Genomic DNA, 16,016 nt, shown 5'->3' on the forward strand with positions numbered 1-16,016 from the left:
TCCATCAATAGGAAAAAGAATAAAGAGATTTACATTTATACAAAGAATACTTCCCCCCTGTAAAGAACAATCGTCTAATGTTCAAAATGATATGGATGAATCTCAAAAACATGCAGAGTGAAAAAAGATGCAAAAAGGTTAATGTAATTTTTCATCTATGTGAAGTTCAAGAACAGACAAAAATGATCTATGGTGATGGACGTAAGAATAGCAGCTGCTGGAGGCAGGGGTCAGAGGTCATTGATTTGAAAAGAGCATGAAGGTGAAGGGTATGTTCAGCATCTTGATTATACAGGGATATATGTTTATCAAAATTCATTGAACTATACACTTAAGGTTTGTGCACTTGTTTATAAATTATACTCAATAAAGTATTGTCAGCTTTTTAAAAAGGCATCAATATATTAAGTATTATTCATTCATCTTTTCCTTTAACCAGACCAAATGTTAACTATTTATTTTCTTTACCTGAAGGATGTTGTTCCATTCTCTTTTACTTTATTTTTCTGAATAGGAGATGCTTGGATTGACAGAATCTTATTTCCTGGCAGGGTAATTTGCTTTAGAATGGAAGCTATACAAACAAAAGAAGAAAGAAAAATGAATTAAAAAAAAGTCATGCCATATTAGGAAAAATGCAGAATAACAGCTTTTAGTATACAAAGAAAATTTCAAGCTGTCCTAGAACTATACTTAAATTCAAAAACGACAATGAATTTATTCCCTGCACAAGCAATCATCTTATAAAATCAAGACCTCTCCATTTCTTTTTTTTAAAGGTTTTATTTATTTATTTGAGAGAGAGAGAGAGACAGCGAGAGAGAGAGAGAGAGAGAGAGAGAGGAGACAGTGAGAGAGAGAGAGAGAGAGAACACAAGCAGGGGGAGTGGGAGAGGGAGAAGCAGGCTTCCCGCAGAGCAGGGAGCCTGATGCGGGGCTCGATTCCAGGACTCTGGGATCATGACCTGAGCCGAAGGCAGACACTTAACAACTGAGCCACCCAGGTGCCCCTCCATTTCTTTTTATATAGTCTTCAAACAGTCTACAGAATTACCAGTATTATAAAAACATGCAGAAAAAGTGACAGGTGATAAATGTTAATAATATATCATATTTGTAGATTTAAAAAAATACATGAAATCTCTAACTTTTACGTGTAACAATGATTTCCAAACTTAGAAAAAGTAGTGCATTTTAAAAAGAAATAAAGCTATAGCAATTTTTATGTTAAAAAGTGCTTTATTTACAAATATGTTATTCTAATTACAAAAATACCATGAACAGCTGCTTCTCTTATTCTAAAGCAACACATATCCCTAAAAAGTAGCTATGTATGTATAAAGAATGTACTAAATAGTTATTTTTCAGTCCTCCCCCCAGGTCCTATTTAAAAGACTATCTTTCTTAATGTAACAATAAAAAAAATAGAATGATACAAAACCCCATTATGTTCCAAACCCAGTGTGATGGGGCAGGGATGGATCGGGGTCTACCTGGAGCAAACTGACTGGTAGGTATTGCAGTGCTCACTGGCATCTTCTTCTGTCCAGATTTCTGAATGGTCAATGCTGAGGAATGGGAAAGTGTGGTCACTTGTTTTGCAACACCTCCTGAAGGCTGCTGGACTACCTGAAACAATGAGAACTATTAATATACTCATTCAACTAAACCTGCTTTAGAAAAAAACAAGCTTTCAATTATAACAGTAGAACAAATGACTGTGCTCACCTAACTGTAAATATACCTTTACATTAGCGTAACAGAAAGTCTACTTAAAATTTATATTTGTATGTTGCAAAATTATCTTGTTCAATAGTGAAAAACATGACTATTACACAATATATTTTATTTTTAGAGTGGAATTCAAATTTGCATTATATACTGCCCAACTTAAATCTCCATTTGGATCCTATTTTCATTTTTTAACTTATGGAAAATTTCAAACATATACAAGAGTAGAGGGAAGAATAAAATGAAACCACCTATTCCATTATTACCCAGCTTCAACAATGATTAATTCTTTACCAATCCTGTTTTATCCATATCCCTACCCACTCATTTTCTCACCACCCTCAATTTTTTTTTTTAAATCCCAGGTATATCTTTTTTATCCCTAAATATTTCAAAATATGTCTCTAAAAGATAAAGACTTTTAATGGGCTACTTTTTACAAGTCTCTGGAAAACAACAATGCTAGGGCGTTCTCCAACAGAATAGTTCAAGAAATCCAGAGGGCAAGGATTAGGGATAAAGGAAGAGAAATTAAACTAATAGTAGGGCCTTATTTTTAGCTACAAAGGAGAAAAGTCAAAATAGCAGAGCTTCATTTTTTTCACTTCAAAAAAGAAAAAGTCACCATGTATATTTGAGTCTGCTATTAATAGTGAACTACTTAAAAGTCCTTAAACTCAGATATGGCTAATATAAACAAGTCAGGAGAAAGACTTCTGAACAGAATTTTGGGTATAGTATTCTATTCTCTCATTTTTTTGTAAATAAAATATAAAATTTAGTGTGTATTACTAAACAAAAGTAACTCACAAGAAACTCAAAATGTCCCAGCAAAGAATCCCATGGGAACTAATGCCCATACAGAAGAAATACAAGTTGGAATAATCCAACTGCCATCATTCTATAAAAAGAAACTCTTGAAAGACAGAAAGAACTCTTGAAAACAATGATGTATTTTAATAAGTTGAGATTATAAACTGAGTTGTATTGTAAAGTACAAGAAATCAGATTTATATTCTACAAAGTAATATTTTGATGGATGAACAGATAAAAGATACGGTATACATACAACAGAATAGTACTCAGCTACAAAAAGAATGGAATCTTGCCATTTGCAACAACATGGATATTATATGCTAAGTGAAACAAGTCACAAACTTCCAGTTATAAAATAAGACAGGTGAATACAATATACAGTATAGGGAATATAGTTAATAATATTTTAATAACTTTGTATGATGATAGATAATAGCCAGGTTTAGTGTGGTGATCACTTCCTAATTTAAATGTTGAACATTACTATGCTGTATACTGAAACTAATATAATATTGTATATTAACTGTACTTCAAAAAAATTTTAAAAAAATTTTTAGAAGTGTATGTACAGAGAAAGGTAAGTTAAAAAAACAATCTGTAAACAGTGATTATTTCCTAGGATTCAACTGCAGGGTAATTTTGCTTTCTACTTTGTGTATTTATTATATACTTTATAGATATGTACATTTGCTTTTTTATGATTAGCATAAGCTACATTTATAATTAGAAAAATAATAAAGTTATATTTTCAAATAACTAAAGATGAGATTATTAGAAAAAAATTCTACAAAATAATATACATTCAGGGTCATATTTATTCATTCAGACTGAAACTCAACAGAAATACTCCTCTAACAATTCTGTCTTATCTTCCTATTCATATTTTCTTCCTTAATATCCTTAAGTATTCTTTTCCAGTATTTTAATTGTGAAAAACAGTAATAAAATATTAGAGGTGTTTATGAGTTAGTCTTCATACCAATTTGATAGGTAATCATATAACAGCCCAAAGGCCTGCCCCTGAGGTAGACACAGGCTCTACACAGCCTGGCTGTGTGCACCCTCAGCTATAAAGAGTGGACTCCAGGACACCTGGGTAGTTCAGTCGGTTAAGTGTCTGCCTTTGGCTCAGGTCATGATCCCAGGGTCCTGGGATCTTCAAGTCCCCCATCGGGTTCCTTGCTCAGCAGGGAGCCTGCTTCTCCCTTTGCCTGCCGCTCCCCCTACTTGTGCTCTCTCTTGCTTTCTCTCTCCCCTCCCCCTGACAAATAAATAAATAAATCTTAAAAAAAAAGTGGGCCCCATGAGACCTCGGCACCAGTGTGCAGCCCTGGCAAGAACAAGGTGAGGAAAGCAAGCCTCAGTACCTACCTGTAGGATCCTGGGTGTGCCTTGCCCTGCCTCCAGCCCAACTGGGGTCAAGATCATACATGTGGAGGAAGACAATATGCCAGTTAAAAATATAGGGGTACCTGGCTGGCTCAGTGGTGGAGCAAGCAAATCTTGATCTTGGGGTTGTGAGCTCGAGCCCCACCTTGGTGTAGTGATTACTTAAATAAAACTTCGAAAAAAATACATATATATAACCATAACTTCATAAATTATATTTATATATATTATGAATATAAATAAAATATATAAATGTATATGGTATGTGATATTTTTATATAGCACAAAGTTCTGAGCTGGGATTTAACAATCCTGGATCCCCATCATTCCTCATCTTAATGACTATAACACTTGGGGCAGCAGATGTGTAGCATACTCCTACACACTTGCTGAACAAAATCAAATACAATGAGTGAGAAAGTGTAAGTGCATTCATTACTGTTCTTTCAAAGAAAGTACCACTTAAATCCACAGTATTAGGCATCTTATGGAGACTGAAATTATCATAGAGAGATGGAAATTCACCCAAAGAGGTATTTACTCCTACTTGGCAAGGAAAAGAAAAACTTAAGTCCTTTATTTAATTTCCCTCCAAAAAGCCACTAGACAGGAAAATCAATAAATAGTACATACCTTAGCCTTTTCTCTTGACATGTCAAATTCTGATGTTTCTTTTGGATGTTAACATAAAATAATGTTCTAGTAGTTTATAGAAATACAGATCTAGTGCAACACAGTATCACTTAGATTTTTTTACATTATGATTTTTACATTATGCTCTGGGATATCAGACAAGGAACTATTCTTAAATTTCATAAGGAAAGGACACAAAGAAACACAAGTTTGAGTTAAACAAGTAGATGAGAACATCCCTTACACTTTTTTTAAAAAAGATTTTATTTATTTGAGAGAGAGAGAAAGCATGTGTGAGCAGGGGGACGGGGAGAGGGAAAGAATCTGAAGCAGACTCCTCGCTAAGCACGGAGCAGGATGGAGCTTGATCTCATGACCCTGAGATTATGACTTGAGTCGAAATCAGAGTCCAGCACTTAACCAAATGAGTCTCTTACACTTTGCTTTCCCTGTATTTCAACCCTCACCTACTCCCCTGTTCATAAATACACATCAATCAAATTCTTATCCCTAAATAACTCAACTAGTACATACACACACAGTGATTGGAATCAAGGGTATTATCGCCTCTAATTTCTATGTCTATATAATATTCAATATGTGATTATTGGCATGCACTCAGTAGGTTGAGTTCTAGAAAATAGAGGACCCCAACTAAACAAAAGCTGCAGCTTTATAGTCAGGAAATACATGTTAGTTCCCAACTATTTCTCAGGAACAGTCAGTACGTGGTTCTTGTACCACTATTTCCTTATCTTCTGGGACAATGGCATATATCACTAAATGCCATCACTTCTACATACCCTCATCCAGCCTCAGAATCTTAACATAGAACTCCAGTAAAATCCTACAAAGAAGATTGAAACTTATATGCCATACCCAATCTAAATTAAAACTCAACGTTGGTAAACTTCAGAATATGCTGTTTCTTTCATTTAAAGGGCCTTCTAAACACTTTTAAAAATGTGCTCAAATGAATTTTTAATTATGCTACCAGCTTTTATAAGGAATCTGTAAATGCTGCTTCAAATTGAGAACCTCTAAGTTTCTGTTAAAAAATTTATGATTTCTGATCTGTAGATAATCTTTAAATTAAATTTAGCTTTTGCTCAACTATGAATAACAGTTTTTTCACAAATATCCTAAGAAAAACTTTTAAGCATCAAAACTGAAAAGTTTCTACTTACTATCTACCCATGATCTGTAAACTATAATACAGTTCATCCACTTCCTTTCATCAACTTTTAAAGAAAGGTAAAAACATGAAGCTTAACATTTAGTTGGAGTATGTAACATCATATAACACCTACTATGCCAGAATTGTTCAATAACAATAACACTAACCATTTATAAGAACTAGATTGTCAGATGAAATCACAGGAACTACTGATTAGGTCCATATTTCAACAATTCAAGCATTTGAGGACCAAACTATACAAAGCAATGAACTACTGGCACAAAATGAAAAACTTATATCTAAAGAAACTGTGAACAAGTCCAATTATTTCATTTGATGACAACTCTAGCAGATCCCCAGAGGATAACATACAATAATCAATGAGATAGAAAAGATAATATATAGTAACAAATCTAAATTAAAAAAATAAATGGGGAAGGGCCTCTTTAATCTGGAATAAAAATATATTATTTCATAAAATAATAATTCTATAAAATCTAAACCCTACACTGGGAAGATTAAGAGGATCCTTATAATTTGAAAAGTGTGATATTTAAAACATCTAGAAGGCAAGAAACCTATACAATTCTCCAGAAAAACTAGTACATGCTAGAAACATAAAACATTAAGAAGAGGTTTTAAAATTCATGATCAATCATTAAAGGAAATAAACAAAAAAAAAATTTTTTTTAGAGAGTGTGAAGGTGTGAGCAAGAGGGGTGGGAGGGTGGAGGGGGAGAGGCAAACGGAGAGGGAGAGAAAGAATCTCAAGCAGGCTCCACACCCAGCACAGAGCCTGACCCAAGGGGTGGGGGTGGAGGAAATCAATCTCACCATCCTGAGATCATGACCTAAGCCGAAATCAAGACGGTCCCTTAACCAACTGAGCCACCCAGGCACACCAGAAATAAACAAATTTTAAACCTAATATTGAACAATCTACTTCAGCTCATTTTTGTAGACTACATCCTGAGTTGCACAAAACACAGATTTGAACCAGTATGGCAATTCTCATATTTTAAATTATGATTTGCCATATCTCTTATAAGCTGCACTGAATACTATCTTATGTTTCTAGCACCCTGAGTATTTTCCCCCTCACTTATCTGGGATTAAGTTGAACTATGGTTTATGATGGCCTCATGGATGATATTCTTAAATTACTTTAGTAATACTAAACTTTAGTAATATTAATTTCCTAAATTAGCTGATTTGAAATAATGTCCTAGTTCAAGCCTCTCTGTGGCATTACCACACAGAATGGCTTGTTTTGTGCCCCCAGGTAAAAATGTGTTATGAAACAGATTACAATGCATCTTCAGTGTCTAGATGCTCTGGTGTTTGACATTTTAAATAGGAAGGTATAAATACATCAAATTTGTTGAGTGAAATTAAAACAAAGGCCAAACAAGAAAGCAGAATTCACAAGAAAAACTAAATTATTCCACATTTTTATAAGAATGAAAGTAGGAGGTCAAAAAATCCCTAAAATTTTACCATTAGATTTTCTTTCTTTTTCTTTTTTTTTAAGTAATCTCTACACCCAACGTGGGGCTCAAACTCACAATCCTGAGATCAAAAGTCCCATCCTCCCTGGACTCAGCCAGCCAGATTCCCCCCATTGAAACATCTGTTACATTTTTTCTTGATTGAAATTGTTTCTCATGTATAACAAGTCAAACATACAAAATATAAATGCTGTCAAGATATTATTACCAGTCTTACTGTTTCAGGACACTCTAGATACCTAGAAGTTCTTGCCATGAGTACCATATCCTAATGGGAAAGACCCTGGGTTTTAGTCTGAGATCCAAGGCTTGTTGAGTGCCAGTGGATGGGTCACTTAATGTTTCCAGATTCTTAAGTTTTCTCCCTGCCTTTTCTTCACCATAAAATTATTTTAAAACCCACAGTAATACCTGACATGCTTTTAAAACTCTACATAGCTGTAAAGTGTTATTTCACTTCAGGAACTAATATGGTATAGATGTTCAATAAAGATTAGCAGTGATTCAAGAATCACTTATGACCTGTAAAAAGGATTTCAATTCTGTTCAGTGCTACCAAAAAGAGGCCTCTCCTTGAGGCAATTACTCTGTTTCAGTGGTTCCCAAAGCTGGCTGTTGAAACTGATGTTTAAGAATCACTGCTTCTAAAAAGGTTTCATCTCTGAGATTAAATTCAAACAACCCAAGAGAAATTCTGCAAGGCAGGCCTACATTTCTTTATTTGAAAATCAGACTCAGGGTAGGAAGGGATGAAAAATTATTAGCACCCAGGAAATGACATTACTTCCTACCTACCCAAGAGTTTGACCACTGTCCAAGTTGATCTTCCCCCTTTCTTTCTTCCTTTCTTTCTTTCTTTTTTTTAAGATTTTATTTATTCATGAGAGACAGAGAGAGAGAGAGGCAGAGGGAGAAGCAGGCTCCCTGCTGAGCGGGGAGCCTGATGCAGGACTCGATTCCAGGACCCTGTGATCCTGACCTGGGCTGAAGGCAGACACTTAACCATCTGAGCCACCCAGGTGCCCTGATCTTCCCCCTTTCATCTTATGCCCATAGCTGACCTTTGCCTCAAAGACAATCATCCACAGATATTAACCTCTTCTCCTGATCAGACAACAAAGGCTGGGAAGTTTACTTAGATTTTATTATTCTCAGAAGCAGAATAAACTAAAATAATGAGATTCAACACACAGCCTTTAACATAAAGATTTATAAAAGAAAACAAGGGCAATTACCCAAATTTAAAAGAACAGCTAACTGTTATAAGGTAAGCGAGTTTACTAAGAAATGTAATTTTTAATTAATTCACCATGTAATATTTCCTACAGGTTAGTAATAATCTGACAGTCTGTCTTGATTAAACTGGAATGTTCTAAACACTATGAAAATAAAGGGAAACCTCACTAAAATGAGTCAGGAGGCCAGAAGGGGACCCTCTCACACCCTATAACTAGTCATCAATTGCAGACCCCAACAGAAAGGGAGGTACCTTGCATTCCCAATAGGAAGAAGCCTATCCTTTACTACCTTTGTAGGAGGAAGAAAGATTTTTCACCTTGCCAGCAATAGCCCAGCCAATGACAGACTGTCACAACTCAAGCCAATGAGAAGGCACTACACTTTGGTTTACTCCAGTGGACTTTTATAAAAGCATTTTCCAACTTCCCCCCTTCCTCTGTACAAGGCCATTCTTCTTTGTTCTCTAGATCTGCCTATGGTTTTGCCATATCTTGCTTGTCCTGAACTCTAATTCTTTGCCATTCCCAAATAAACCCATTTTTGCTGGTAAAATAATAGACAGTTTTATTCCTAAGGTTAACAACACTAAATGATAAACAGCTAAAATTTCTTTCACCTAAGAACCTCCCAACCTACCAAGTTTAGGAAAAACCACAATTTCATATTCATCTACTCCCCTCACTGTTTCCCTCTCCCCTTTGCACATTTTTCTTGAGAAATGTTACCATAACATTACTTCTGTAATGACCTTGCCCAAAAGATTCAGTCTGAATCTAATCTTGAGAAAACAATTAGATAAAACAAAGAACATTCTGCAAAACAACTAGCCTGGGTACTTAAAACTATTACAACCGAATGAGCAACTAACAAAAGGCTGGGAAGCTATTCTAGATTAAAGGAGCCTAAAGAGAAATGACAGGTAAATGCAATACTCAGTTCTTATCAGAAACATCAAAAAAAGGGACATTATTAGCTATAAAGGACACTGGGGACAACTGGGAAAAAAAATTATACCAATATTAAATTTCCAAGTGTGATGATAAGTACGTGGCCATTATGTTAAAAAAAAAATCCTTTTCCTTAAGAGATACACAGTACTTAGAAGTATGTCACAACTTCTGCAATTAACTCTCAAATGGTTCAGGAAAAAGTTCTGTGTGTGTGCTTATGTATGTGAATAGAGAGCGAAAGACTAAGCAAGTGTGATAAGTCAAGGATACTCAGGGCCTCATCTGACTAGTCTTGCCAGTTTTCTGAATGTTTGAAATTTTCAAAAAAAGAAACTGAGGAAGAAATGAAATGTTACTCACTAGCTGTTTGACTTGAACTGCCTGAGGAATCCCAGCTGGCTGTGAAAGGATGGGGCCCGGCTGTGCAAGTTTGATCTGGACTGGAGCAATGACGGCCTTGTCAGATGTGGTCCCAGCAGAAGTAACAACGGGTTTCACAGATGGAAGACAGAGAGCTGCCGCGGAAGTTTCTCCGAAAGTTACTGAGGGAAGAGCCAGCGTGACTGCTGCCCCAGAGACAACTGGCTTTTCAGGTTGAAGAGAGACTGCTGTAACTGTATTCGGTATAGATGTCACAAGTGGTTTTGGAGTCTGAAGCAAAACAGTTCCAGCTGTTGTTCCTCCTGGTACAGCACACGGACCCACAGAATGAAGTGTCACAACTCCAGTTTTTGCTCCCCCCGGACCAGCAAGCGGATTCAGAGTCGGCACTGACATAGTACTGGGTGTTGCTGCTCCGGAAACAATGATGGGTTTTTCACACTGGATTGAGCAAACTGTTGTTGTCACCACAGGAGAAGTTGTTGCTGTTGTGGTACAGGTAGCAATGACTACCTCGTTAGAGGTCTGCTGAACACACTGCTGAATAAAGCTCTGGGAGTTGGGCATGAGTTGTCGTAAGGCATTCACACTTTTCTAGAAATGGGAGAAAAAAGAACCTGATAACTAAACAAATTAGCTGCTAGTAAAATAGAACTACTTTGTATTTCATAGCTTTACAATATAAGATAAATCAAAAGTATACCAGGTATTTCAGTTGAGGAAATCTGGCATCACTTGGTACTCATATCCTGCCAAGATCTAGGATACAACCAATTTAAAGCACAAAAGTGCTTTATTTTTCAATACAAAATTATTATCTCTCAGTATTGAATTTATTTTATATCCCTCAAAATCAATTTGGTAAAATAAAACACTGTGTCATACTTGGTTGTATTTACTTATACCCCATAATAGATCACTAATAATTATTCTATCAGTAAATTTCTTTATATGACAATAGAATCTAAAAAAAAAGTTTTTGTTAATTAACTTTCAAACTTTGGATAAAAACAGTCTTTAAGTCAAAATAAAACTAATACAAGGGATGCCTGGGTGGCTCGGTCAGTTAAGTGTCTGCATCGGTTCGGGTCATGATCCCGGGGTCCTGGGATTGAGTCCCACCTCGGGCTCCCTGCTCAGTGGGGAGCCTGCTTTTCCCTCTGCCTGCTGCTCCCCCTGCTTGTGCTCTCTCTGACAAATAAAATCTTTTAAAAACAAAACTAATACAAACAAGGTCAATTTCCTTAATTGAGCTAGAATATTTTCTGACTAGATTTTAAGTTGGTGTCTCTCCTTGTATCTTTCTGAAAGAGTAAAGGCAGTTCAAACTAAAAAGTAGAACATTCTGCCTTTTCATCCCTGGGGGTTTTGTTTGTTTTTGTTTTTGAGTAAGGAAAAAAAAATGGAAAAGGAGGTAGACAGTAGATTATCTTTTGGTGAATTCAAGGGCTGTTTGGAAGTTTTCCTTGTTTTGACACTTAAATAAAGGCAGTCTGACTGAATTTTAGAAGCAAATGAGAACTATTGTTCTTCCTTTCCTTTCCTTTTAGTTACATCTTTTACTTTTTTTTATTAAAAAGGATTGAAAAGTTCTTCTCTGAAGGTTTTCAAATATGTATATAAATGGTAACAAAGGAAAGTAAGAAGCAGAGTCTCATAATCTTTTTCCAAACTTAATGGTGGGAAACAAGCTGCTTTGGAAATACATGAACAAATGAAGTGATCTGATTAAATTTAAGCTAGAAATCTAATATGAAGGGGTCCTGAGAAAAACACAACTGGAACAAATGTTAAAATAATCAGACTCAAAGAGACTATTATAAAACTGTATATTAAATTATCTCTTGATCAGCTGGCCAGAGATTAAATGCTGAATCCCTCATCTCTACACAACATTCAATGCCCAAGAGCTCTCAAAAATGGGGGGAAAAATTCTCAAGAAACAAATCACAAGGCTTAATAGGTCCTTAGAAAATACATACAAACCACAAAAATTTCATGGTGTAGTATTTGGTAACTTTAAGGTAGTGTTACCTAGCAAGCAGAGTCAGATAGGATAAATTCTGGACCTGTAAGTTTGATAAAAAAGTAGTCAATATAAACAGTTTATCTCTAAAATGGAAAATACTATAATATCTAGCACCTAGTATCCTCAAAAGACTGATATGAAAAGTGCAAATGATGCAAATTAAAAGTAAAGTATCTAGCAAAGCATAGGATGAATAAGAACATACGCTATTTCCTCCCTTCTCCCCCAGTGTCTCCAGTGAGTATGAAATATAGATGAATTCAAGAGTTGTCAGTGTCATGCAGACAACCTATAGCTCAAAGAACTTTTGCACTGAAAGGAAGGACTGCCTCTAATTTCTCAATCAAGAGGATCATCCAAAAACAGGGTATCAGTCATTTGATATTAGATATTATGCTGAAGCTTCAACCTCCCTTTGCCCAGACCAAGTCTCCTCTAGCTAAAACATTCTGTTTCTTTAGCCACATTTTGTTTTTCAACATGATTGGCACCCTCCTAATCAGTGTGCTCACCCTCCTAGTGACAGTTTCCATTACTGTAATATCCTTCTGAAAATGTGGTGCTCCATTTCCCTTCCCACTCTTTTTTTTATGAGGCAACCAAAAGGAGTCTTCCACTGTGATGCCTCTTTCATCTCCTCTAGACAATTAAACCAAATAGTTCTTTTTAAATTTTTTAAAGATGTATTTATTTGGGAGAGAGATTGAGAGAGCGAGCATGAGCAGGAGGCGAAGAGAAAGAGAGAATCCTGAGCACACTCCACACTGAGCCTGACACAGGGCTCAATCTCACAACCCTGAGATCACGACCTGAGCCAAAACCAAGAGTCGGACATTCAACCAACTGCCCCACCCAGGCACCCCTAAACCAAATATTTCTAAAGGCCACTCCTCATTCCATTATTTCAAAATTTATGGGATGACTCTGTGTTAAATATAATTCCAGTTCTTCAATGACTTTTTAAATTTCAACTTGATTCCTCTTCAGCTTCTGAGTGTCCAAGGAAAAAAAATAATTTTTATAGTCTCTTGTTATCAAATATACTATTCTATGTCAAATTCTACTTAATTCAACAAATCTTAGAAAAGAGCATGCTTACTAACAGTATAAATCAATTTTTAAAAATAACAGCTTTCCCACCAACTTTGGCACTATTTATTATTTCTAGGAGAATATGAGTCATTAGGACAAAGCAGAAGGCCCTATTTTATTTTTTAAAGATTTTATTTATTTATTTGAGAGAGAGAATGAGATAGAGAGAGAGCATGAGGGGGGGAGGGTCAGAGGGAGAAGCAGACTCCCTGCTGAGCAGGGACCCCCCCCCCCCCCCCACTGAGGGACTCGATCCTGGGACTCCAGGATCATGACCTGAGCCAAAGGCAGTCACTTAAACCAGCTGAGCCACCCAGGCGCCCCACAGAAGGCCCTATTTTAAAGGAAAAATCAAGCCTTTTAAGATGTAAACTTTACCAATATAATCATTAAGTTATGTTCACAAATGAGATGTTACTTTTATTTCCCCAAAGTGTTCCAATCCAAAGAATACAGACTATGAACATTCTTAACAGATTACAACATTTGAGAGCTTTCTCCTGCATTGTTAGTATCTTCACATAGCTATCTTATTGAAATATTCAGGATTTCCATTACCTTAAGAAAAGGAACTAGGTGAGGCTGAGGTGAAGACTTGAGTTCAACATACAGTTGTCTAGTAAATTCTTCAGCTTCAATTTTTCCATCCTGAGAACAGCAGAAAGAAAAATACTTTTAGGTTTATAAATATTTTAAAAGAGAAAAGGCATGTAATTCATGATTGATGTAAGGAGGTAAAAGACCTACCCATACTGTGAAAACTATAATTGAAGAGGACACAAATAAATGGAACCATATACTGTGTTCATGCACTGGAAGAATTAATACTGTTAAAGTGTCTATACTACCCAAAGCAATCTACAGTTTCAGTGCAATCCTTATCAAAACACCAACAGCATTCTTCACAGAATTAGAACAAATAATCCTAAAATTTGTGTGGAACCACAAAAGACCCTGAACATCCAAGGCAATCTTGACAAAGAACAAAGCTGGAGATATCACAATCCCAGATTTCAAATTCTATTACAAAGCTATAGTAATCAAAACAGTATGGTACTGACACAAAAACAGACACAGAGATCAATGGAACAGAATTGAGAGCTAAGAAATAAACCCACAATTATATGGTCAATTAATCTACGACAAAGAAGGCAAGAATATACAATGGGGAAAAGATAGTCTCTTCAATAAGTGGTGTCGGGAAAACTGGACAGCTATATGCAAAAGAATGAAACTGGACCACTTTCTTAAACCATACCCAAAAATAAACTCAAAGTGGATTAAAGACCTAAACGTGAGACTCGAAACTATAAAAGTCCCAGAAGAAAATATAGGTGGTAAGCCCTGGATATTAGCCTTAGCAATATTTTTCTGGATATGCCTTCTTAGGCAAAGGAAATAAAAGCAAAAATAAATTACTGAGACTGTATCAAACTGAAAAGCTTTTGCAGAGTAAAGGAAACCATCAACAAAACAAAAAGGCAACATACTGAATAGGGAGAAGATATTCGCAAATGTCGTATCTGATAAGGTGTTAAGATCCAAAACATACAAAGAATTCATAGAACTCAATGACCAAAAATAATCTGATTAAAAATAGACTGAGGGGATGCCTGGGTGCCTCAGTTGTTAAGCATCTGCCTTCGGCTCAGGCCATGATCCCAGGATCCTGGGATCGAGCCCCGCATTGGGCTCTCTGCTCAGCGGGAAGCCTGCTTCTCCATCTCCACTCCCCCTGCTTGTGTTCCCTCTCTCGCTGTATCTCTCTCTGTCAAATAAATAAATAAAAATCTTAAAAAAAAAATAGACTGAGGACCTGAATAGACATTTTTCCAAAGAAGACTTAGGATGGCCAACAGACACATGAAAAGATGCTCAACATCACTAATCATCAGGGAAATAAAAATAAAAACCACAATGATATATTATGTGACACCAGTCAAAATGGCTAATATCAAAAGGACAAGAAATAACAAGTTTTGGCAAGGATGTAGAGGAAAGGAAACCCTTGTGGACTGTTGGTAGGAATATAAATTGGTGTAGTCACTGTGGAAAACAGTACAAAGGTTTCTCAAAAATTTTAAAATTGAAGTAACATACAGTCCAGTAATTCCACTTCTGGGTATTTACCCAAAGAAAACAAAAACACTAATTTGTAAAGATATATGCACTCCTATGTTTACTGCAGCACTGTTCACAATAGCCAAGACATGAAAGCAACTTAAGTGTCCATTAATAGAGGACTAAAGAAGATGTGGTATATGCATACAATGGAATACTACTCAGCCATAAAATAGAATGAGATCTTGCCATTCACAACATGGATGGATTTAGAGGGTATTATGCTAAGTGAATTAAATCAGAGAAAGACAAATACTATAAGATTTCATATATATACATGGAATTTTTTTTTTAAGATTTCAGTCTTTTTTTTTTTCTTTAAGATTTTATCTATCTATTTGACAGAGAGAGACACAGCGAGAGAGGGAACACAAGCTGGGGGAGTGGGAGAGGGAGAAGCAGGCTTCCCGCGGAGCAGGGAGCCAGATGCGGGGCTCGATTCCAGAAGCCCAGGACCACGACCCAAGCCGAAGGCAGATGCTTAACAACTGAGCCACCCAGGCGCCCCTATATATGGAATTTAAAAAATAATACAAGCAAAGAGAAACAGGTACAACACAGAGAACAAATGGGGGGGATGGGCAAAATAGGTGAGTGGTTAAAGAAGGGCAAACTTCCAGTTATAAAATAAGAAAATCAGAGGGATAAAAAGTACAGTGTAGGAAATACAGCCAATAATATTGTAGTAACTTTTTATAGTGACAGATGGTAACTATACTTATGCCGTATTTTGTAATGTTTATAATTGCCAAATCACTATGTTCTACACCTGAAAGTAATACAGGATCTATGTTAACTATACTTCAACCAAAATTAAAAATTTAAGTTAACTGAAATTTTTAAGAATGCTTGAAAAGTTAAAAACTTGCTTATAGGACTTATGATTTTAAATATCTAAAATAGTTTTCCCGAGTGGAAAACTAACCATTTCAAACGTGCTCTATTTCTAA

General features: G+C 35.9%; 1 protein-coding gene across 2 annotated transcripts in view; it reads right to left on the reverse strand.

Annotated features, from left to right (window-relative positions):
* The window catches only part of TAF4B (TATA-box binding protein associated factor 4b), a 124,187-nt gene that overhangs the window by 87,283 nt on the left and 20,888 nt on the right, over positions 1–16,016 (reverse strand). For both annotated transcript variants that reach the window (XM_028098412.2, XM_028098413.2), the window contains exons 6-9: positions 13,504–13,593; positions 9,804–10,418; positions 1,494–1,629; positions 469–574 (exon numbers count right to left, since the gene is read on the reverse strand). In XM_028098412.2, coding sequence (XP_027954213.1) covers positions 469–574; positions 1,494–1,629; positions 9,804–10,418; positions 13,504–13,593 — 947 coding nt within the window. The remainder of the gene's footprint in view (positions 1–468; positions 575–1,493; positions 1,630–9,803; positions 10,419–13,503; positions 13,594–16,016) is intronic.

This window comes from Eumetopias jubatus, unplaced genomic scaffold (genome assembly GCF_037043125.1).
Source record: "Eumetopias jubatus isolate StellerSeaLion01/CBP00866 unplaced genomic scaffold, mEumJub1_p1.0 scaffold_16, whole genome shotgun sequence".
Lineage (NCBI taxonomy): Eukaryota > Metazoa > Chordata > Mammalia > Carnivora > Otariidae > Eumetopias > Eumetopias jubatus.